Source organism: Canis aureus, chromosome 23 (genome assembly GCF_053574225.1).
Source record: "Canis aureus isolate CA01 chromosome 23, VMU_Caureus_v.1.0, whole genome shotgun sequence".
Taxonomy (NCBI): domain Eukaryota; kingdom Metazoa; phylum Chordata; class Mammalia; order Carnivora; family Canidae; genus Canis; species Canis aureus.
In genome coordinates, this window is record NC_135633.1 from 18,526,062 (window position 1) to 18,550,591 (window position 24,530).

The 24,530-nt window shown below is 40.8% G+C and overlaps 1 protein-coding gene across 2 annotated transcripts; it reads left to right on the forward strand.

Annotated features, from left to right (window-relative positions):
• Positions 1 to 540: 540 nt before the first annotated feature.
• Positions 541 to 24,145, forward strand: NRIP3 (nuclear receptor interacting protein 3). 2 transcript variants are annotated; one of them, XM_077866567.1, is made up of 8 exons: positions 541 to 680; positions 1,138 to 1,298; positions 16,862 to 17,023; positions 17,522 to 17,604; positions 19,826 to 19,965; positions 20,581 to 20,633; positions 20,743 to 20,837; positions 21,132 to 24,145. In XM_077866567.1, exons 1-8 carry the CDS (start codon positions 635 to 637, stop codon positions 21,145 to 21,147), a joined length of 756 nt encoding a protein of 251 aa, XP_077722693.1. In that variant the 5' UTR covers positions 541 to 634; the 3' UTR covers positions 21,148 to 24,145. The 2 variants fall into 2 exon arrangements, with proteins under 2 accessions (XP_077722693.1, XP_077722694.1); XM_077866568.1 differs by lacking the exon at positions 541 to 680 and having other exon boundaries at positions 1,044 to 1,298.
• Positions 24,146 to 24,530: the final 385 nt, after the last annotated feature.

Here is a 24,530-nt window from a genome sequence, read left to right on the forward strand (position 1 = left end):
GTTTCCCACCAGCCTTCAGCCGGGGGCATGATCCTGGAGTTCCTGATGCAGTCCGGCTCCCTGCATGGAGCCTGCTTTTCCCTCTGCCTGTGTGTGTCTCTCATGAATAAATAAATAAAATCTTTTTTAAAAAAATTAAAAATTTAAAAAATGACGTTTTTTATTATTATTTTTTAAAAGAATAGCTTCAGAGTAGGGAGGACTCAAAGAAAACCCGGTTCCCATTGCTCCTGGAAACCAGCTGAAGAGGAGAGTGAAAGACCCTCCCCCACGGTGACCCTTACGTGTTGGCTGGGACATCCTTGCTTTTCCGTCAGGGGTTCCGCAGAGCAGGTGTGGGGCCCGCACTCCGTGCAGTCGCAGAGGGGGGACTGTCGCCTTCCGCAGCCCTAGGCTGACCCGCAGGTTTCCAGCCGGCCCTGCGCCCCCGCTCCCAAGTGAGGATGCGGGGGTGCCCTGAGCCAAGGGCGGTGGGGGGGGGGTCCCCGGAAAGCCAGCTCCAGCAGGCCCGCAGTCACGTGGCCTGGTGGGTGGGGACGGACCTGAAGTTGCAGAAGTCCCGAGCCATCCCAACTCTGAAGGGCGCTGTAGACGCCGGGACTCCGGGAGGGGCGCGGAGGGAAGGATTTGGGGCATGGCTCAGCTGGCGGTGATCCCCGGGTCGGCCACGGCGTGGCCAGGTGAGCCGAGTCGGGAGCGGCGCGGCGGGCGTGGGGGAGGCCGCCGCACCGTGGGGCCCCCAACACCCTATCCCGCTCCAGGGGATGCGGGGCACCCACAGCGGGGGAGGGAGGCTGGGTAAAGCGGCCCTGGCCGGCCCTCGGCGCTCTGAGTCGGTCCGGCCCGCGTCGCCCCTCGCGGGCCCTTCCCTTCACCGACGTGGCGCGGAGAGCGGGGTCCGCCCGGGACGCGGGAGAGCGGCGCGCCGGGGGAGGGGGAGGGGGGGCGGGGGGGGGCGCTTGCTGGCCCCGCCCCTCCGCGCGCGCACTGGCTGCTCCCCGTGACGTCACGCTCGGCTATAAAATGCTCGGCGCGCGGCTCTCGCGGCGCCGGAGGAGCTCGAGGCTGAGGGCGGCCGGGGAGCGGGGAGCGACCGGGGTCGCTGGGCCGCGGGCGCCTCAGCGATGTTCTACTCAGGGCTCCTCAGCGAGGGCGGCCGCAAGGATTCGGACATGCGGGAGGCGGCGTCGCTGCGGCAGCAGCGCCGGATGAAACAGGCCGTGCAGTTCATTCATAAGGACTCCGCCGACCTGCTGCCCTTGGACGGCCTCAAGAAGCTGGGCTCGTCCAAGGACACGGTGAGCCCCCGCGGCCGCGCCCCTCTCGGGAGGCCCGCGCGCGGCGGCCGGTCACCTTCGCGCCGTGCGGTCTCCCCGGGCCCGGCCTCGGCCGCTTTCACTGAGTCACCGGCCGGGCCCCCGCGCCCGCCCCCTCCGCCGCTGCCCGCTGGCTCGCCCTTCCTGTCCGGATTCCCCTCCGCCAGCATCTCCTTGCTTCACTTTCCCTCGGATTCCGTCGTAGCTCCACCAGCTCTCGCTGCCTTGCGCTCTGCCTCTCCCCTTCGTGCCTCTCCCTTCTTGTGTAGGAGACCCTGTCCTGCCTTCCGGCCCTCTGGTCGCTTTCCTTCCCGTTATTCTTCCTCGTAGTACTGAATGTGATTGCATGATTGAGCCTCGCTTGGCTGGGCTGCTTGGCCGGTCCGGTGACCCAGACAGAGGTGACTCCTAATGGGTGTGGGAAGGGGGGGGTTCTTGGCAGTCACCATACCCAGATGATTTTGTTAAATCCATTCCCCCCTATGCAAAATCTACTCCGTTTGATTTTTGGGCTTATCTATCTTAACCTTCCATCCTGGGGGGCGGGGGGCGGGCAGAAAAAGGGTCGAATGTGAAGGAGGTTTCTTGAACCCCAAGTATTTCTTTATCATTCTCATCTCTCCCCCTACTCTTATTCCTACCCACATGGAGTGGCTAGAGAGAGGAAGCCAGGCTGCTCCATCTCACTGACCAGCTAACGTCTGGAGCTAGAGCTGAAGCTGGCGCAGGCTTTTTTTTCTTGCAGGTTTCTTGAGGGTTCGCCTTAAGAAGGAGAAACCCCAGGGCTGGAGGTCTGGATGCAAACACTATGCTGTCCTCTCCAAGAAAGGGGATGAATGATTCAGGGTTACTAGTTTAAAGAACTGTATTTGACTCTCATCCTTCAGTCACTGTAGTGGTACTGGGCCAAATATATGTTTAACTTTGTGGTTTTATCTGGAGTTTTCTTATCTTTTTAGATTTATTTATTTGCTAGAGAGAGTGCGAGTATAGGCATGCGCACACGCACAAGTGGGGAGTAGGGGGTGGGGGAGGGCAGAGGGAGAGAGAGAATCCTCACCCAGACTCCCTGCTGAGCGTGGAGCTCAATACAGACTAGATTCCAGGACACCAAGATCATGACCTGAGCCAAAATCAAGAGGCAGCTAGCTGCTTAACCACCTGAGCTACACAGGTGCCCCTATCTGGAGTTTTCTTGTGGTTTACTTGTTTCCTTGAAGTTCACAATCACTTTATTCATCTGGGCAGTAACTTGTGAAGCATTAATTGTCTTTTAAATGAGGTAGATGCTCTGTATAATTTTTTCAGTACTTTTTGAGATTTGGGAATATTTAATTTGACAGGAAAGGAAGAGTGTTGGCCTGGTTCACTGAAATTGCCATTTCAAGCCCCAGATGACTATGGAAGGGAGAACTTCTGAATCTGCTGCTTTTTCTTAGTATCTCTAATAACACAGAGATACTGATATCAGATTTGCCCTCACCCATTGTGACAAAAATAATTTCAGTTGTTTTTGAGCAGGGGATGGCTACCCAGTTATTTTGCTCTGTTTTTTTCAAAGGTAGTTTTTCTGCAAAAGCCACAGGATAGTCAATATAATTTATGCTCACTCTGAGTGGTGAGTGACTGAAATGCATTCCAAGAAAAGAGATAACTCTCTTTCTTCCCTTCTTTCAAGTTAAAGCAGTGTAGATTCATTTAGCAAACCAGGTCTAAGTCTTCTTGCCTTCAGGCCAAAATAATCCTAGTTCCTAGAAACCTCAGGAACAAATAAAGAGAGAATATTTAGAAAAAGAAGTAAAATCTGGAATGTTTTTCTTCCCCTTATGCTGGATTTAAGAAATGATTGACATTTGGTTATCCTGGGCTGTCAGAGTTCCCTGGCCCTGAGGAACTACCGCTCCATCCTTCTGCTTAGCATTCTGTGTATTACTTCATCCTGTGTAGGAAGAATTCCATCTGCTTTTCTGACTCCAGTCTGTGTCAGTTGAGCCACAAAGGAGCTGATAGCATAAAACATAGGCAGTAGGCTGGAAGGAGGAAACATCCTTAAGCAAGTTATTGCCATGGATATGATGCACCGCAGTTTACTGTGAGACCCTGAATTAGGGTTCACACTTTCTCTCTTCCCACCTCCATTGCCACCATTGCCATGAACTTGATATCCCTCTCTCACTGTTCTCACACCTTAATGTGCAAATGATTGCACAGAAGAGCTAGAACAGGTCACAGAAACCAAGGCAGATTGAGGTAGGGAAAGGAAAGCTGTGTGCAGTGGGGTGAGGTAGCATGATTAAGCTCTCTTAGAACTGATCTTGCTGCCTCAGTACAATCTAAGAAATAACCTAATAAGTACCCTATTGCTTCACTTTATGGATACATCTGGTAGTATAGACCAGTGTTGACTCAGTTACCTCTCACCTAAGTGAATTTCTGAGGATGCCAAAACTGATTGAATAGGTCTATAGTACAAACTAAATGGAGGAGGAACAAGAAAAAGGAGGGGATAGAATCAGAGAGAGATAGGGGAGAAAGGACAAATTAGGTGTCTGTTGTTGTTGTTAATGGTACAGAAATAAGAAAAGACAAATTAGTTTTAACTGAGTCTGGGGTTTATGCCAGTGAGGAGACTGGGTTGTTTTCCTCACGCTAGTGACCTATATTAGAGTTGTATTCCTGGGTTTTATGAATTATCTACCTTTTACCATGCTGTTTCACTATTTGATTCACCATTCACTATTTGATACTAGCCGGCCAACTTTATTTTAGATTCTCAGAGAGCACCCATGGGTAATCAGATGTGGTCTTCTCTTGGCCCCAGGGAAGTGTCTTTGTCTTATTCCTGTTTGTGTGTAGTTAGCTGCTACAAAGTCTAGTGTGGATATTAATCTTATTTCTTATGTCTGATTATCTTATTTTGTTGATCATTTAATTTTGTGATGGTTTGTTTCTGTATGAGATTAAGAATCAAAAATCAGAGATATGAGTGAGTAATATTTTATGTGATTTATTATTTTTTTAAAAGTTGATGAAGCTAGAGGAAAAAAATCTCTGCTTTTGGAGTTTTGCTTTTTGTAATTTCTTTTGTCTTAGCTACCAGTTTTGCAAGTGTTCTTTTCATTGTGGTAAGGACTTCTTAATTTTTAAAACAGTCCCACCCAAAACAAACAAACAAACAAAAACAAAAACAAAACAAAACAAAAAACCCACCAGTTCTGTCATGGGGTAATATATGCTGTCTTTCCTATCTGATAATATTAGTGACCCATCAGGCCATATCCTTAGTTGTCCAGCAACAGGGAGAGTGTTTTTCTTTCCTATTTATGATTAATTCTGCTTATAGCCAAATGCTTTAGAAAAACTCACTAGAATTAGGAATGGAGGCTGGAGCAAGGATAATGGAACACAGCAAAGGAAACTGACCATGATATGACTAGCCACATATTCTGAGTATCTTATCTACCTGTTTAGAATGCCACAAGCCATAATGCTACAGGATTTGAATCAGAGAACTTTGGAGCTTTAGAAGACCGTGAAATACCAATGTAGTACCAGGATCTGGGGCAAACTGAAGATTTCCAGAGCCAAGATTGTATCTTCATTATGGGAAACATTATTTGAACACTTATTGTGTTCAGGACATGGTGCTAGGTGCTCAGACCACAAAGAAGATATAGTAAAGTTTCTTTCTACAAGAAGTTTATATAGATTAGGGGAAGAGCAGGATAGATTAATTAATTAATTCCACGAATATTTATTGAGCACTTATTACATATCAGTCAGTACTCTAGGCATTAAAGATATGATAGTGAACCAAAATGGAGTTTCTGTCCTAATGGAACTTGTATTGTTGTGAGGGAAGAAGGCAGAAAATAAAAACAAGTAAATATATAATATATCAAGTAGCAATAGGTGCTATGGAGAAGTTGAACCAGGGTAACAGAAATAGAGATCACAATGGCCAGTGTAGGGTGAAGTGGAACCTTGTACTTTATATAAGGTGGTCGGGGAAGGCCTCTCTGATAAGATTACATTTTAGGAGATACTGAAGTAAATCAGACCAAAATACCTTGGGAAAGAATGTTTTAGGCAAAAGGAACAGAAAGTGTAAAGGCCTGAAGTGTCAGTGTGTTTGAGGTGATTGAAAAACTGTAAGAGGGTCATTGTGACCAGAGCAAAATGAGCAAATGGGAGGGTGATAGGAGATAATATCAGAGAACTAGTGGGAGGCCAGACTACTCAGAGCCTTATAGGTCATTGTACAGATATTTGGCCTTTAATCTGTTATGGGAAACTAGTAGAAGACTTTGTGCAGAGGGGTAACATGACATGACTTATTTTTTAAAAGGATCACTCAGACTACTCTGTGGATTAGGCTAAAGAAGGGCAAGAGTAGAAGGAAGGAGACTGATTAGGAAGCTGTTGTATAGTAATTCAGGTGAAAGATGAAGGTGGCTCAGAGCAGTGTGATAGCAGTGAAAGGGACAAGGACAGATCAGGTCCTGGATATATTTTGAAGGTAAAGCTGACAAGTTTAGTTGCTAGACTGGATTAAGGGTCTGGAAGAAAGAGTAGTTAGAAATGACCATAAGATTTTTGACCTAGCAACTGGAAGAATAAAGTTGTCATTTACTGAAATGGATAAGACTACAGGAAGAGCAGACTAGGGATAAGGAATAAGAATCAAGAATTTTTGAATGAGTTAAGTTGGGATTATCTCTTAGTTAATCAAGAAGAGAGTTCCGCAAGGAGATAAATAACACCACCAGGAAGCCTATGTTAGTTGTCAAGGTGTTACAGTCAATAAGCACCAAAGGAGTTCAGTGGAAGAAGTGATTACTCTGGCCTGATGTGACTAGTGATAGAGATCAATATTTGATTACAGTGTCATCATTTCAAGGTGAGTCAACTGACTATTAGATGTTATGGAGAAAAGGCTGCTGCCAGAGTGTGCCCTATAGAATTTCAGAGTAAGAACTTTACAGTTTATCTGGTTGAATCTCTGCCTATGTGTGGATCCTTCCTAATAAAAATCCAGTCTACCATGGGTACCTGCGAAACCACTGCCTCAGACCAATCTACAAAGCAGATAACAACCAGGAGTAAGGCTCTTCTCTTTGAAATAACAGGTCTTTGGTCACACAGAAGGTCTAGGGCAATATGACAGACTACCTTAAATAGATCCTCATATGTTTTTGAGCAGCTGTAAACCCAAAGACAACCTGTCTGTATTCCCATGGGGTAGAATGGGTCACATTATATATTCAACTAATAAAGAAGAGAAGGCACAGGTATTGGTGCTCTTAGATTTTCAAGATCTGATAGACATATATATTAGACTTGAGAGTCAATTAGGAGTCCATGTTTATCTATAAACTTTAAATAAGGACTAAACCAGAATAGGATGATTTCATGCCCTTTTAGGGAAAAAAAATAGGTGAATGGTAATCAGCTTCAATTTTAGGCTGAGCATGAGAATTTTAAATACATATATTCACAAACATACACTTACCAACATTTGAGTGCTTACTCTATACCTGTCACAGTGTTAAATGCTCCATGTGGACATCTCATTTAATCTACACAAATGCCCTACAAAGTTCTTACTAACTTGAACTCAATTTTGCCTGACTCTAAAGCATATATTTTATTATTTATTTATATTTTATTTTCTTGGTAGGTGGCAGGTTTAATGAGCAAAAGGAACTTACATACGAGGCTTGTCTTAGGCAGCACTAAGATGACTAGATCCCTGTACCTGCCTATCAAATATTAAAAGCTTGTTGGAAGGCCTTGACTAAGTTCATGTACGCATACCTGCAGGTGTTCTCAACACCAAATCACTATCTCAAGGCTGTGTTCTTGGAGCAACCTCTAGGAGTGGGAAAGGCAAATGGAATTCACATTCCAAGGACAGGGGTAGGGATAAGAGCCTTGGATGGTACAGTCCCAACTCATGGGTCAACCAGTAGTCATGTCTTTTCCATGACCTTCCTCAACAATTTATAATAACAAAATAATCCTAATTCTTTTCTCCCATCTCTTGTATCATTGCTGTTACTAATCTCATTTCACCTATGCATAAGAGCATATCAGCATATACTATATAAAAGCATATGTAATCAAATATATTGTTGCTATTATCATTTTGAAAAAAACTATTGTCTGTTACATTAATTAAGAATAAGAAAAAGGGAAGGTTTTATTTTAGTTATTACTTTAACAGTGACTTCCTGTCTTTATAGAGATCCAAGTTTCTGACATATCATTTTCCTTCTCTCTAAAAAACTGTAATATTTCTTGCAAGGCACATCACTAGCAACAAATTTACTCAATTCTTGTTTTTTCTGAGACAGTCTTTCTCACTTTTGAAGGATAATTTGGCAGGTACATATTTTGAGGTTGGTGGAGTTTTTCTCTCAACAGTTTTATTTTTTTAATTTAAAATTTTTATGAACATAGTTGACACTATTGTTACATTGGTATCAGGTGTACAACACAGTGATTCAGCTTCTCTATAGGTTATGCTATGCTCACCACAAGTGTAGCTACCATCTGTCACCATATAACACTATTACAATATCATTTTTTTTACAATATCATTTTTTTTGCTTTTTGTTCCCATGACATATTTCTTCCATAACTGGAAGCCTGTATCTCCCATTTCCCTTCACCCATTTTGCTCACCCCTCCCAACCCCTCCCCCTGGCAACCATCAGTTTCTTCTCTGTATTTCTAGGTCTAATTCTGTAAAGCATATATTTTAAACACTACTCTAAGCAAGGATTGGCAAACTTTTTCTGTAAAGGACCAGATAGTAACTATTTTCAGCTTTTCAGTCCAAACAGTCTCCGTTTTCAACTACTTGACTCTGCTATTGTAGTGCAAAAGCAGCCATAGACAGTAAATGAGTGGGGTTCATTGTGTTTCAGTAAACCTTTATTTCTAAAAATAGACATCAGGCTGGATTTGGCTAGTGGACTATATTTGCTAACCCCTATTTCAAAGTGGTTCTAGTTGTTATTCTATTGCTAGCTAGAAACCTGGATTTCTCCTCTGGGAGTAAATGCTACAAGGAAGGTAGACTTATGTCATTTCCCTATTTTCTAGTCTGGTCTAGTCTCTTGACCACAAAATTCCATTAGTTTGATCCTGTATAGGTTCAGGTTCTCAAAGGGATTGAGAAACAGGCCTTGGAAATTCTTGCTCAAATCATGATTTTGTGGCATTCTCACAGTATAATCTACTTCCTCTCACCTCACTTTTCTTCCCACTCTACAGCCTGATTAGAAGGGATATTTAAGCATATTGGGTGCCAGATTGAGGAAACTCAGCTGTTTCTACCCAGAATACAGCACTGCCCACAGAACCCATTTCCTTCAAGAAGCTCCTGATGACAATGAAGGCAGCACATTTGAGCTTGCTGCTAAATTTTAGATGCCTAAACCCTGATTAGGGTTTATACATATCAGCAACAGTAGAGAACTAGGGACTGCTGAGGTTAGTAGTTACTTTGTTGAGGTAAAGCATAAAGCAAGATCCCTTTGAGGAGGATGACTTGAGAAGTATGTCCAAAAGATTACCAGAGAGCCTGTAGTACTTTCTAGCTAATTACTAACGTGTATTTTGAAGGACATCAGGAAAGTAGAAGACAATTCTTGGAAAGCCAATATTTCAATAAACATAAAAATAAACCACTTAAGTAAATTTACAAAGCAATAGTCAAGGAGTGGGAAAGTAAGTAGTACAAATTGCATAATGTGTAAGTATTAAAGGGATTCTGAAAGAAAGAACTAGGTGATACTAATCAAGAAAGGCTTTTTGAAGAAGTAAAGAGTAGGGATTTGTTCGTTCCATATTATATCAAGAGCTAAGGATATAGCTGTGATCAAGACAATTAAGGTCACTGCCGTTGTGGAATTAACAATGGATAGTGGAGGAATGAAATAATAAACACATAAGTAAGCAAAATAACTTATAATTATTATGAAAGAAATTGTGGGATATGTTAATTAAAGTAGTGCGGTACTCACTTCAAATAGTACAGGCAGGGAGGATATCTTTGATGAATTGACATTTGAGCTGAGACTCATGTTGAGAGCAAGCTAACTATTTGAAATGTTAGTGGGAGAACATTTCAGACAGAGGGAATAGCAAGTGCAAAGGCATTGGAATGGGAAAGAGTTTTTGAGCAAGGAGGTGTGGATGAGTAAAGGGAGTGTGGCATGTATATGGTATATAGATGCAGGTTGCAGAAATTGACAGGGATCAGATGATGTAGAACCATATAGATCACGGTAAGAAGTTTGAATTTTGTCCAAAGAAAAATAGGAAGCCATTGAAGGTTTTTAGTAAGGAAATGTATTACCTAATCTATATTTTTAAAAACTCACCCTAGTTGCTATGTAGAGAATGAATTAGAGAAGGGTGAAAGAAGAGGCAGAAGGCAAGTTAGGAATTTTTTGCAGGTCAGATAAGGAATGATGAGCCAAGAAATATATATATATGAAGGCAACCTTGGTGTCCATCTGTAGATGAATGGACAAAGAAAATGTGATATATATATATTATATATATATATATTATATATTATATATAACATTCAGCCATAAAAAAAGAATTAAATCTTGCCATATGTGACAACATGGATGACCATGAGGGTATTATGCTAAGTGAAATAAGTCAGACAAAGACAAATACCATATGATCTCACTTATATGTGGAATCTAAAAAACAAAACAAACAACAACCAAGTTCATAGATACCGAGAACAGATTGGTGGTTGCTGGAGGGCAGGGGGCCTAGTAGATGAAGGTGGTCAAATGGTACAAATGGTACATGTTTGAAAGTCGCTAAGAAGGTAGATTTTAAAAGTCCTCATTATAAGAAAAAAGAAAAAAATTGTAATGATGTAGGGTTATAGATGTTAACTAGACTTATTGTGGTAAACATTTTGCAGTATATATAAATATGAAATCATGTCATATACCTTTAATCTGTGTATAATGTAATTAGTCCTCAATTTTTAAAAAAAAGTACATTATTTAAAATAAAACTTAGAGGATGAGGACAACTAAAGTTACATTGCATTTTTAAGGTCTAACAAACTTTGAAACTTTTCTGTAGTATAAAAGAAAAACATGATGGTGGCTTTAATCAGACTGGAGGTAAAGATGGGGAGAAGTAGATCAATTCCAGTTACATTTTAGAAGAAACAAGAATGAATGGGTGTGTGGTGGTGACATTTTACAAGTTGGTGGAAAGGGAATGATCCAGAATGTTAAAAGTGAATAGGATTTTGGAGCTCAAACTTATTTTATTACTGATAAAGAAAGCAAAGTTTGAGAAAGTAATACCTGGCAAGATTAGTGATTTGCCCAAGGCAGTATGTGACAACTGGTCATTTTGCTGAAGGTAGAAAGTCTTCATGGAGGGATACAGATAAGATTGGGAAGGAGGATGAGTGGTACTTAGTGGAATATCTTAAATGTTAAATTGAAGATTTTGTGTTCAATATAGCTGGCAAGAGAATCACTGTAGGGTAAGGAGACCATGAAGGTATCTTTTAGGAGATTGCTTGAATTTAGCAATAACAGTAGAAATGGAGAGAGAAATATAAGGTGTTAAAGAGGCATAGTTTCACTCACCAAGATAGGGAATAAGGGAGAAATTGCAGGTTTTGTGAGAAAGATCAGTGGGACAAGTTAAGTTTGAAAGTACCTGTAGAAAAAAAAAAAAAGAAAGTACCTGTAGAATATCTAAGTAGAAAGTTCAAAGTGGCAATTGGATCTATGTGTCTCTAAAACTCAAAAGTGAGGTCTGGGCATAAGATAGAGTCATCATCATAAAGATAGTAATTTATGCAATGAAAGTAGATAAGGTTTCCTTGAAAGGATATGTACAACGAGAAAAGGACCAAAGACAGAGTGATGATTTAAGAAATGAGCAGAGGCAAAGGAACCAGTAAAAGAGACGGTGAATAGACAGAAAGGTGATTTTAGAAGCCAGTGGAAGAGAATGTCAAGAAAAATGGAGTGTTGAGTTAGTTTTATTGTAGCATTCTTTCTAATAACAGACATGTGGAAACAATCTAAATGTCTATTAGTAGTTAAATAGTTAAATTGGGGTACATTTGTACTTCAAACTCAGATGTCTGTAGAGGATGTGCTTTAAAATGCAGAAAGTAGGGGCAGCCCTGGTTGCTCAGTGGTTTAGCACCGCCTTCGACCCAGGGCCTGATCCTGGAGACCCAGGATCAAGTCCCGCATCGGGCTTCCTGCATGAAGCCTGCTTCTCCCTCTGCCTGTGTCTCTGCCTCTCTCTCTCTCTCTCTCTCTCTCTCTCTCTCATGAATAAATAAATAAAATCTTTAAAAAAAATAAAATGCAGAAAGTAGTGGGCTAAATGGGTGATGGGAATTAAGGAGGGCATCTGTTGTGATGAACACTGGGTGTTACATGTAAGTGATGAATCACTAAATTCTACACCTGAAATCAATTTTACTATATATGTTAAGTAACTAGAATTTAAATAAAAACTTGAAAAGAAAAAAATAAAACAAAATGCAGAAAGTAGATCAGATGTAAGAAAACCGGTGCCAAGGTGGCTATAGGATGTCCTTACATTATACCTGCCTAGGTTACATTGTGTACACACACACACACACACTTTGGTCTTTCCACAATTTGGCTGACACTATTAGATAGTTAAATCATCAGCCATTTTCAGCACTTTTGTACCTGCCTGACATCTCTCTAGAGATTAGAAAAGCTGAATTCTCTCCCAACCTCTCTTTTAGTTAAGACTGGCCATGCTAATTCTGACCAAGAAAGATATAGGGAAAATACTGGGGAATTTTTGGGAAAGCTTTTGTTTTCCTGATAAAAGGGATAGATGGCTCATAGTCCCTTCCTCCTTCCTCAGATGTTGATGTAATAATCCCTGGAGCTGGAGCATTCATCATATGACCATGAGGGGAGTACAGAGACAGTAGCCCTGAAATTGTTAAACTACTGAATTATTGCCAGCATCTGCCTACCTCCAGGCTTCTTGTTATATTAAAAAAAAATACACTTTCATTTAAGCCATTTTAAGTTGGCTTTTCTTGTGGCTGAATACTTTCCTAATGTATGAGGTATATATTTTCATTTAACGTTTATTTTTATTAAAAAATACATGTATATAATTTAAAACTTTTAAAAAATTAGACTATTCCTTGTTCTAGGGATCTCCATATATTCTAGGTAAATGGTGATACTACTATTTCTTGACTTACAGATTTTACCATTATCTATTGATTTTCTACTATGATAGGTAAGGGTTTAATTCTCTTACACCTCTTTATCATGTCCTCTCTCCGATTATACTAATATTGTTAAGTAACTGTTTGGGGTCCAATCAACATTTACTGCTAACGTTGTTATTACTATGTTCATATTATTCACAGCTGGGTCAAATAATGTACTCTATTTCCTTTCTTATACAAATATTTATTTTTCTTTAAATTAATAATTGCCTAGTTATTTTCTATGTAAAACTTAAGTCTCCCTCCGATAACCTTACAAGTGTAGATGATCTAGCAGGTCCATCTCCTTTTTCTTGGAGACATCCTTCCTGGAGCCCTCCATCCTCCATTTTCATTTTGGACTGGTTGCTCTCAAGGCCTGCTACACATCCTATATTCTAGACTTTTCTTTCAGTGCCAATATCAAAATGTCCTTTACCTCTCCTCTCTATTGAATCCTTTATTCTTGGACCCTATGATTTTTTCTTTGTTCATTGTATTCCCTCACTTTAGCATAGCATATCCTTCAGTAGCTTTTTGAGGATGCATGGGAAATAACTTTCCTGAGTCTTGATTTACAGTTTGGCTAGGTTAAGAAATTATGCACTCTCAGATTTTTAAAAAGTATTATTTCATTGTCTTTTAGCTTCCATTATTACCATTAAATTGTCCTATGCCATTCTGATTCCTAATCCTTTGTATTTGCATCATCTTTTTCTCTTTGGAAACTTTTGGAATCTGTGCCACTAATAATATTCCAGAAATTCAGAGTGATGTGAAATCTTGTTGTGGATCTTTTTCGTTCACTATATGAGGCTCTGTGTGGGTTTTTTTGATCTTTAAACCCATATCCTTCAGCTCTTGATTAGTGTGCACTCCATCCTCACCGTTAGCTGTTCTAGAAATCGACAGTACATAATTTCTAAGCTTAGACAAACTATTAACCAACCAGAGTCTTTTGATTTACTATTTCAAAAAGAATACTTTTGGCATACTTCCCAGTTGTCTGGGTCAAGTGGGAGTTTTATGCAGGCTTTATAATAATCTATTTCCCATCCTTTAACTGTAGAGGTTCTAATACCTCTAACTTCTTAGCCTTTTCAGAGTTTTAGTTTGAATAGGAAAACTACTTTTGTATGTAGCTAGACCCCAAAATACATAATAGCTCAAACATAATAGTTTTTTCTTAAGTAACAGTCAGCGAAACAGCCCTCTTTCATGTAGTCACTTAGGGAGCTAGGCTGACAATGGCTCTTCTGTCTTCAACATGTGACCTCCAAGAAGGTTACCCTAAGGCTCATCTCCATTCTAACCAGTCGGAAGAGGAAAAGAATGGAGTGTGCACAGGACATTTTTATGGGACAGGTCTAGAAGTGATATATGTCACTTCTCCTCTTATTCTGTTTGTTACAACTCAGTCCTCTGGCCATGCCTAACTGTAAAGAAGGCTGGGAAACATAGTCTAGAAATCTAGAATACAAAAAGAATAGGAGAACATGGATTTTGGTGAAAAACTGGCAGTCTTTACTGCTCTAGCATAGTGTGAAGTAGAATGGTGTGAAGTACTTAGCTTTCTTTACTCTTAGGTCAGTTACCATTTTTCTTTCTGCTCAGATTCCAAAATTTGGTCTCTCCTTTTTTGTTATTGTTGTTCCCTTTATTGTTCTTTTGTTCTTCTATGTTTAGGCCTTTCTTATTCCTTGACCATGATTTTAGTGAAATTTTGGTTGGGAGAAGAGGTAAATATGCATTTACACTGTCATTTAAAACATGTAGGCATAATAAAATGACCAAAGAAAAATATTCTGGGGTTCATATGGGTTTATTGGCTGTGAATTTTCAGCTCCTGAACTATACTATGAATACTTTTAGTTGTGAAAATAAAGAATTTTATGTACTGACATAGAAAAATGTCTTTCATATATTAAACAAAAATAGAAAGTTTTGGAACAGTGTTATAGTATGATTCTATTTTTGTGTATGTTTACAAATATACTAATATTTTTGGAAGGATATACTTCTAAATTTAATGGTGGTTATTTGTAGGGAGTGGGACTGAAAAAAGGTTAAGAAGTTGGGAAGCTTTCCCATTTGATTTTGTATACTTCAGTGATATTTGAATCTTTTCACTGAGCATGTATTATGTTTGAAACTTTTTTGGTTACTAAAGAAAAGAGCAAATAAAGGAATTGTCAGCAGCAGGGTCAAATGCCCTAGAGAGGTCAAGGAAAATGAAGGCTGAAAAATAGCTACCAGATTTGGAAATTAGATTTTTATTGATGTTGTGGGATCAGAAGTAATCTCAATGAAGAAAATACAGGATATCAGGAAGTTTTTGGCTTTTTAAAAAAAATAGACCATTTAAGACAAGGATATGATTAGAGCAGGCTGAAGAGTTAGAGGCAAGGTCTGAGGTTACGTGGCATTTTCTCCCCAATATATTTTTATATTTTCTTTGAGTATGTTTTATAGCCCAAGGAGGGGTTCAGTAGAGAAGGAGGAAAATTCAGAAGGGAGATGACTTCAAGGAAAACAATTTCAGATTTTTCCTCATGTGCCTCATCTGTCCAGTGATGATTAGACTCTTTTGAAAGATTAAGAGTAGTGAGGTAAAGCCATTTCAGCAAAACTGATATAGAAGAAAAATCCAAATTTTCAGTGAAGAGGGCTTTTATTTATTTGTTTTTGAAGTCTCTTCCAATCTACAGTTCTACAAATTCAGCTTACAGTTCTACAAATTCAGTTGGTTCTGCTGAGTATGGCCTTGACAGAAGCAAACACCCTGCTTTAATATGACTTGAGCTAGGAATCCAGGCTTATTAGTAAGGGAGATAAGAATGAAGAATTTCTGTTTCTTTTGAGGAGCAAAGCATTCTCCCAGGAAATCTGACAGAGTTAGCACTTCCTCTAGCTCCTTATCAAGTTAAGAAGCTCTCATTTTCTTTTAAGTGCCTCTCTCTCTCCCCTTTTCCCAAGGATACTAATTTAGAATCTGCTTTGCCAAGAATCTGTGTATTTTGGGAATCCATTTCTTCACCTCACCAGGGTTAGAGTGAGTCATGGCTCTGACTCCATTCTGCCTCAGAAATTGTAAGGTGGTAGATAATGAAGACCTTAACTAGTTCTGCCCCTTTCCTAGGAAAATTCTAGGCTCTGAACTTCTAAGAGTGATTTTCGCCCCCCCACCTCTAAAATTAAGAGGCATCTGGTATGTGTTACATAGAAACTTGGAGTCTTTTCTTTGAGAGATTTTAAGTATTACTGTAAATTGAGAATAAGATGCTTCTGTATAGAAATTCCTCAGGTCAAATAAGTCCTTATCATGAGGTAACTTATATTTTCTGGAAGCCACTTTGCATAGAAAAAGCAGAGCATGGATATGGCTTGCCCTATGAACTCTCCTCTAAGTTCTGTCAAAGAGCAGACTTGAGTTCACATTCTTCATTCTGCCTCCTAACATTAGGTATCCTGGCATAGATTTAAAATCTAATTAAGCCTCCTGTTTCTTGGTCAGTCTCTGCCCCTTTTATATTCCCACTTTTTGGCCCACTGGAGAGAAGAAGAATGGATAATAAGAGTTGCATTATGCTTCTTGAGGTCCAGAGGATGTTAGGAAGGATTATTCCTGTGGGTTCTTCAGGTTCCAAAGTGTGTCTCCTGAGAGGATTGCTCAGCAGGTATGAATTCCTCTCTTCCCACCCCAGCCACCCCATGGGTTACTCAGTCCACAGCAGAGTCAGGCCACCAAGGTATATGCAGACTAGGTCCAAAAGATGAGACTGTAAGGGAGTGAGACTTGAAATAGAAGTGGGCAGAGCTTCTGATAGCCAGTACTGGGTAGGTTTCTTTGGTCTGTGAGAATGAACTGCCACTTCTGTAAGTTACCTGGGAGGATACATTTATTTCACAGGGTCATTTTTCTCCTGAAATGCCCTTGTAAGTGGAGGAGAGATAGCAGGTCAAGGTAATCCAAATCCCAAGGGTTCCTCAGTTCTCTTTAGCTATATTCACTGTCCCTAACCACATTTTCCAGTGTCCCACCTTGCTCTTTCATTCATTCAGGGTAGCCTACTACAAATTCATTTATAGTACCTGCTCTGGTAATTCCAATGAAGTCTCTGCTTAAAGTAAGAATAAATAAAAAGCAAAGGTAGAGCTCAGTTATATGAGGCTTCTTCATTATTTCTGTGGTACCTGGGGAACAATGGGAAAAAGGGGAAATGACTTGTCACTAAGAATCTTCTGATTTCTATTCCTCAAGCAACCTCATAACATTCTGCAGAGGCGCCTCATGGAAACCAACCTGTCTAAACTTCGAAGCAGTCGTGTGCCTTGGGCCTCCAAGACCAACAAACTGAATCAGGCTAAGTCTGAGGGACTAAAGAAGTCTGATGATGATGACATGATTTTGGTTTCTTGCCAGGTAATGTTCTGAGAATAGTTTTTCCAGGGTTTTCTGGAAAGTAGGATTTGGGCCCACTGTGATTCCCATAGTGGGGCTCTCTCCTCCAAAGTATATAGAGCATGGGTCTTATCATAGAATTCATAAGTGAGTTTTACAGGAAGTATATGTAATATTTTTTATGCATGTACACTTTTATGGGAAAAAGGACCAAAGCTTTCATCAGATTTGCAAAAGGATGTTTGATACACACACACACACACACACACACACACACACGATTAAGAGCTACTTGGTATATAGAATTAAACAGCCGAAGTCCTTTGGAATCCTCTGTCCACTCTAGATTCAGCAGGAGAAAGGCTCCTAAAAGGAGACTCAGCAGTGTTTAAAGATTAGACATTATCAACCCATAATTGTGAGATGCTCTCCAGCCCAGCCTTTCGTATGACATCTGCTGCTTGCTCCCTTCCCTTTTGCTTCTCTGGTTCCTGCTGAACATTATGTTTCTTTCCACAGTGTGCTGGAAAGGATGTGAAAGCCTTGGTTGACACAGGCTGTCAATATAATCTCATCTCTTCAGCCTGTGTGGATAGACTGGGGTAAGTAGCCACTTGTGCTAGGTGAGAGTCAGATGCTAATGCATTCTTTGTCTGGATCTATTTTTGAGGTTAGAGATGGTGAGAGTCTCTAACAAATCTCCAAGAGAAGAATGTAGAGTTCACATATCAGCTGGAATTAGTCCTTAGTTGGGGAGGAGATGGTAGGTTTTCAGGCACCTGGGAGAAATCAGGGAATGAGGGAAGCATTAGGTTTTCCATTAACTCCCACCTATTAAGTTCTGAACAAAGACCTTTGGGCTCTGGAATGAGAGAATGTGAGATCCTTGGCTCATTGTTAGCCAAGCCCTGATCCTGATATGTGCCCTGCAAAGATAACAAATTAGAAGGAGCAGTCTTGTTGGTATACTTCAGATGAGTAAAAGCAGGGACATGGTTTGTCTTAGTTCAGGATCCTTCTGGAGGCCATACTGCCTACCCCAAGAAGCGTCAGTCAGAACTTAGAATAGGACGGCTATTGCTGCTGGGCCTGAGCCATTGGAGGCGTGATTAACTAATAGTTTTTTTTTTTTCTTTTAAAAGATTTTATTTATTTATTCATGAGAAACACACACACACAGAGAGAGGCAGAGATATAGGCAGAGGGAGAAGCAGGCCCCATGCAGGGAACCCGATGTGGGACTCGATCCCGGAACTCCAGGATCACTCCCTGAGCCAAAAGCAGATGTTCAACCGCTGAGCCACCCAAGTGTCCCAACTAATAGTTTCTTAGTGCCTTTCCTCTCTAAAAGAACATGTAAAAACAAATATTACTGCCGCCCCTGCGGGGGATTGGGTGTGCAGCAGATACCTCATATATTAAATGTCTTTGGTTGTTTAACAGTTAGAATTGGGTTCTTCTTCTTTTCATCAGAGAAAGCCTATTTTGTATCTTTCTTTTTTTCAGTCAATTGGTACTTTTATGTCTTCTTCCTTTTCTTCCCTTCTAAGTACCAGATGGGCTCTAGGGTCTAGCTCAGAACTAGAAAGATCAACCGAATGTCCTTTTCCACTCTTCTAGGCCTAAGAACAACAAATCATTCCCTAGCTTAATCTCTGTATTGAAATAATCACTAGGGTAGATGTAATGGTTCATTCTAAGCTGCTTTCAAGATGTTCATACTCTTAGGTAGGACTTGAACAAGGCTCAGTTTATATAATTAGTGATCTCTGCCGCCTGATCTGTTCCTTCTTGTTTCTACCCTGTCCTCACCCCTCACCACCACTGTGACTCTTTGAGGCTGGCTCTTTGGGTTTTGTACACTGCTATTTAGGCTGGTGGGAGGAGTCTAGGACACAAGTGCTCTTGTAGGAAAAATTCCTGAGCTTTCTTATGTGGTGAAGAGATGAGATATAGTGCAACGTGATGGTTCCAGAAAGACTAATAATGTCCTGGTGCATAATTAGGCAGCAGCGTGCATGATTCCAAAGGAATTAATAACCATCTGTAAAACTGCAATTATTTTTCTTTTGGATGAGCTATCACACCAAAAGAGAGGAAATGGAGTAAAGCAGAAGTATTGGCACAGAAAGTCCGTAATTAAGTTTTTAATTCACCAACCCATGATAGCTTGGGTGCTGGCTGTTCCAATCAGCTTATATAACTGTGTGAAACCTGGGTACTGTTCCTTTCCTTCCTCCCCTGCAGAGACAAGTTAAATTAATTAGGACTTTTCTCCATGATCTTCCTTGCTGATGTCAATGTCAATATCTTGATGCATTTACCAAATAAGTGCCAGCCTCCACTAACCTTATAGCCAAAGACTAACTGATGAGGATAAACTGAAACAGAAAAGGCAAAGAGAAAATTAGACACCAAACAAAAGCATCTTCTAAAATTAGGACAAACCCCTGCCCTTTCTGAGTTCCCTTACCCACACATGATTAAAAGGACATGTTAACTAAATTGCCTTGCATATAGGTGGGGATGTTAGGATGCAGAATAGGATTTTCTGAGTGTATTGACTTTCATTTTTCACCAGTACAGATAGTGACATAGCTTTTTGAGAATAGGAACTGAATCTTTCCTTTAAAAAAAAGAATCCCCTGGCATATGTAGGACAAAGTTCTGAAACAAGAAGTATAGGCTACTTAGCACTTTTTTTGGTAAATTAATCCCAGGAAATCCATGGAAAAGTCCAAATGGGGGTCATAAGGTGGACATTGCCAGATTCCATCAGAAGCCTCTGCCAAGGGGATTCTAATATCTCCCTCTCTGGTGCAGACTCAAGGAGCATGTCAGATCTCACAAACATGAAGGAGAGAAGCTTTCTCTACCCCGGCATCTGAAAGTAGTGGGCCAGATTGAGCACCTGGTGATCACACTGGGCTCCCTCCGCCTGGACTGTCCAGCAGCTGTGGTTGGTGAGTAGAATTGAGAACTAGACCTATGGACCCCTATTGTAAATCCCCCTCCCCATTTCCACCAAACCTTCATAAGATCTCATGCCTGTAAATATTGACTTCAAAATCCCAGGTTTCCATTTTTCTGTACTATAGACTTGTCCCAATTTTTATTCTCCAAAGTACCAGATTCAAGACATGTTGAGAATTACTAAGAAAAAGGAGTTGTGATTCAGTATATATATGTATAAAACGTGTAAGGGGTAAGAAACAAACATTTTTGTGTGCCAGTGAAGGTGGCTCCTAAGAGCTTTCCCTGTACTCGCTGGAAATAGAGGGCAAGATCCCCTTACTTCTTTGCCATAAATCACTTGATAACTTCCCACCATCTCCTATATTTTCCCTTATGTACTCTACTCTAGACTACTCTAAATTCTGGGTTTTGTCCTAGGTTTGAATCTTGGCTCTATTACCTTTTAACCGTAATGATCTGGGAACGGGAAAATTACTTAATATAGTAGATGTTCAGCAGATGTTTATTGGATGGATGGAAGGAAGATTAGATAGAAACCAACAGTGATAAGGCTGACTTCTAAACCAGCATAGGAATAGATGAATCTTAATTTTTTTTTTTAGAGGACAATGAGAAAAATATATCCCTTGGTCTCCAGACTCTCCGATCCCTTAAGGTAGGATTGATTCTACTTTCTCTTTGATACTTACTCTCTGAGACAGGGGTCCTTTTGCCATTGACAGTGGGATCACTGACAGTGACCAGTGATTCTCCTTTGTTTTTAGTGCATCATAAATTTGGATAAGCACCGGCTGATCATGGGGAAGACAGACAAAGAAGAAATCCCTTTTGTGGAGACAGTTTCCTTGAATGAAGACAAGTAAGTACCCTTGAAGACAAGGTCAGGTCCAGTAAAATCCATTTGTCATTAAGTAGAGGGGTATTCATGTAGGATATTGGATTACTTTGTCCTTCGGTCTTACCACAAGTACACCATCCCCAACCCCTAGAGTTCACCACCCTATAAAACTCTCTAGCCCACATTCTAGTAAGTAGTGATGATACTGCACAGAGTGGTGGGGGAAATAAGTAGCTTTTAAACTAAAATCGTACTTACCTTCAACCTAATTTCTTTGAATTTGGTATCATTTCTTCTATTTCTTTCTCATTTCAGCACTTCAGAAGCATAACTACAGACTGCAGCATGTCTGCACGTATGCACACATACCAGGTTGACAGATTGAGAAAACTGGGTTTGAACCAAATGCAGTAGCAACTTGCTGTGGACCAAGTCCTTCCCTCTAATAAAAGCTCCAGGAACTCCTTCCCACCCAGACCTCTCTAGACTTTAGTCCATGCTTAGAGATCTTATCTGGTTATAGCCATTGTTTTTTACTCCTCTGATCACTTAATTTATAGACCTTTTGACACTGCCAGGTCTCACTTGTGGCCTACTTTTCTGCTTCTTCAGGAATTTGCTTTTATTAGTCAAATATAGGGGCTGCCAGGTTCTGTTTCTCCATAGATAGACTTGCTTCTTTTCCTATAGCTAAAACGTATAATAAACAGGAACCTGACCTTTACCTCCTTTCAACTGTTTCAAAGAGGTGCGAGATACCTATGTCTCAGAATTGGAATTTCTTCTAATTAATTCATTGATTTCTCAAGAATAAATTTATCTGAAAGAGCCCAGAGAGATCATCTAGTCCAGCTCCTTCATTTATAGGTCCAGAGAGGCAAGTGAATTTCTAAGCTGTTAATACTAAGTCAGTGGCAGAGGAACCTAGAACTCAGACTCGACAAGCCAAGGCTATATTCATTCTCCCATGCTGCTGCTTTTGACATCAGGCCTTGAGAGAAAGGTGAAGAAGTGAGGGTTTATAAAAAGCAAGGTAGGGGAGGAATCTGCTTCGGAGATGGATGCCAGGAGGATCTGGGTAGCCCTCCCTCCTGTGTGCTAAGTCCACTAAAAGTCTCTGCCCTAAATTGTCATATTTAGGACTTTATTTTGGCACCTAAAAGCTGAGGGTACAAAAATGAATGAGACGGCCTCTCACCTTGAACTTCTTGAAGGGGAGAAGAGGGAAGGAACCAGAGACGAAAGAACATTAATCACTTTCTGAGATGGAATTGAAGGCTTTGGTAAATAACCTGAGGATGACTCCTAGATATTAATACCCTAAGATCTATTCACTATTTCTGCCCAGCCTGTTATTTGTCTGCCATGGACTCAAGTAGCTGGGATAAGGATAGGAATAGGGAAAGGAGATGAAAAAAATCCAAGCAGATCCAGAATAGAAGGAAGTACTGTGTAGAATCCCATTGGTGGGAAGTCCCTCTTATGGAAACCTTTCTGTGGTGGAAGTCAGGAAAGGAATTTCCAGACAGGGAACTGAGGGTTGGGAAACTCTTCAGCCTTGTTCTACTTCAAAGAAAGAAGCAGGGCAGGAGCTGACAGTGTTAAGGATCACTTTTTCTGGCTGCCCAATGTCTGCTGACCGTTCTCAAAATGTTAGAGATCATAGGGGTTTCTTAAAGCTTTTTTATTTGGGGTGTCAGGTTTGGGATGCAGATACCTGTAATGAAATCTCCCCTTCAATTTGGTTGTAGAAGTACAGGGAGAAGTCAGAAAAATAATCAGCTGTGAATATATTTTTAAGAGATTTTAAGTCTACCCTTGGCTCATAGCAGTAGTTTCCAGAGTGTTTAATCCATCCCACTTTGAATTTTGCCAGGTCCCACCAACAATCTCATCAAGTGGTGTTCAGTTACTGCCTCTATCAAACAACTCTTTGGAACTCTGAATGTTTTTAGACTTACAGAAGCTCCTAGGAACTTGGTAACCCTCATTTGAACAGCTAAACAACCATACCATAGCCTGAGGTCACCCCCAGACTCCCTACCAGCCTCTATAGTAGAAGCAAGATGGAAAACTAAGCACAGACACAACAGGGAAGGCCATGTCTGAACTTCAGCAGGGGTGACCCCAGCTTATCAGCCTTTAGTGCCCCCTCCAAATTCACCCCAGTTTTTCCTGGGAGTGTGTGCCTTTCCATTGAGGCCTCTCCACTCTCCTGCTCTACTTATTATGGCACCACTTTGGCCTGCTCTTTATCCTAAGACTGAGTTGAAATACTTCACCCCTTTTTCCCCAGGTTGAAAACTCCAAGCCTTGCCTCTTGGCCACGAGTGAGGCATCTTGGAAGTTCCTTGGCCTAGTTTATCCTTATTTGGATTCCGTCTAGACCAAGTGAGGCCAGGAATTCTACGGTGTTGGAAAGGTGTAACTAATTCTGGCCCTTTGAGTTCAGGATTATATGGTGTCAGAGAGATGATCAGGTGGCCTTTAGTGATCTTTCTGGCCTCTGTGAATCAGCCAGTGATTTTCCAGTTTTGGAATAGAAACAGTTGGGGTGATATGAGCTTAGGGTATCATAATCTCATTCAGTATAGTCAAATCATTTGAATTCACTAACCAAATAATTGTACTTTAAACCCCAGGCTTTATAGAGGTAATTAAAAATGTCTAAATACCACTCTGGGAAGTCTTATGCTTCATTAGTCTTTAAATGCTGCCAAGTTGATTATTCTGATAGCCCATATCTCCTTGATATTCATGAGGGAGTACCTGATCCACTTTATGGGGACTGGCAAGGTGAAAAGTAAGGTTAGTTCTTCCCAGAATCCTAGGAAATTCTCTCTGGCACCTCTGATTCAGGATATGGGAAGAAAGTATCTACCCAGGTCAGAGTTCTGAAGACCGGCAGTTGCAGGGAGTAATCCTATAGAACTAGTACCCTTCTCATTCCTTATTAGAGGTCCCTCTCAAATACAGGAAGTTTGAAAACTATTGTTTTTGTTATTTGGTATGTCTATGCCTGAGTTATATGAGGAACAAATGTTTTCTGACTTTTCTATATCCTTGCCCTGCACAGACCCCACCTGGTAAGATTTTCTATTCTTTAGCTCAAAGTGTCTGTGGAATGGATTGCTTATTGTGTCAGCTGCCCTGACTCTTGTGTAATAGAAATATCTTTCCAGGCTGGAGACATGGGGGAAATGAACTGGATTCTTTCCTCCTTCTGTTGCCAGGCCTCCACATTGGCACTTTTACCTGCTCAGTGTTTCTGGCTGTGTTGGGTTTATTTGTGAGATTGATGTAACAATAAAGTGAAATCTTCCCCTCTGTGTGCTTGTCTGACAAAGTCTCTGTGTCAGGGCCCCTGGAAAGTGAAGGAGCCCAGGCATAGCCTAATTGCCTCAGTGTTTCTCTCAGGGTCCTCTGGACACAAGGCTTTGAGGTTCTCCTTTCTTCCATTGCTGCTAGTCCTTCAGCAGTCTCTTACTTGCTGCATATCCTTGGGCAAATTAGTGAATCTCTCTGAGCTTTGTTTTGTAATTTATAAAACAGAGCTTTGTTTTGTAACTTACTACACAGTATCAAATGTAAAGTGGTTGGCATATGGTAGTCCCTTAAAGATTTAACAGTATATAAGAACATTTTTTTATGGTGGGTCAGAAGTGTGTAAGAGAATATTTCTTCTAGAAAGAGACATATTTAGTTCAAACAAAT

Coding starts and splice junctions, on each gene's coding strand:
- NRIP3 (XM_077866567.1), top strand. CDS start 635: ATGGCTCAGCTGGCGGTGATCCCCGGGTCGGCCACGGCGTGGCCAG. Junction 17,024..17,521: donor TGATTTTGGTTTCTTGCCAG/GTAATGTTCTGA, acceptor TTCTTTCCACAG/TGTGCTGGAAAGGATGTGAA. Junction 19,966..20,580: donor CTGTCCAGCAGCTGTGGTTG/GTGAGTAGAATT, acceptor TTTTTTTTTTAG/AGGACAATGAGAAAAATATA.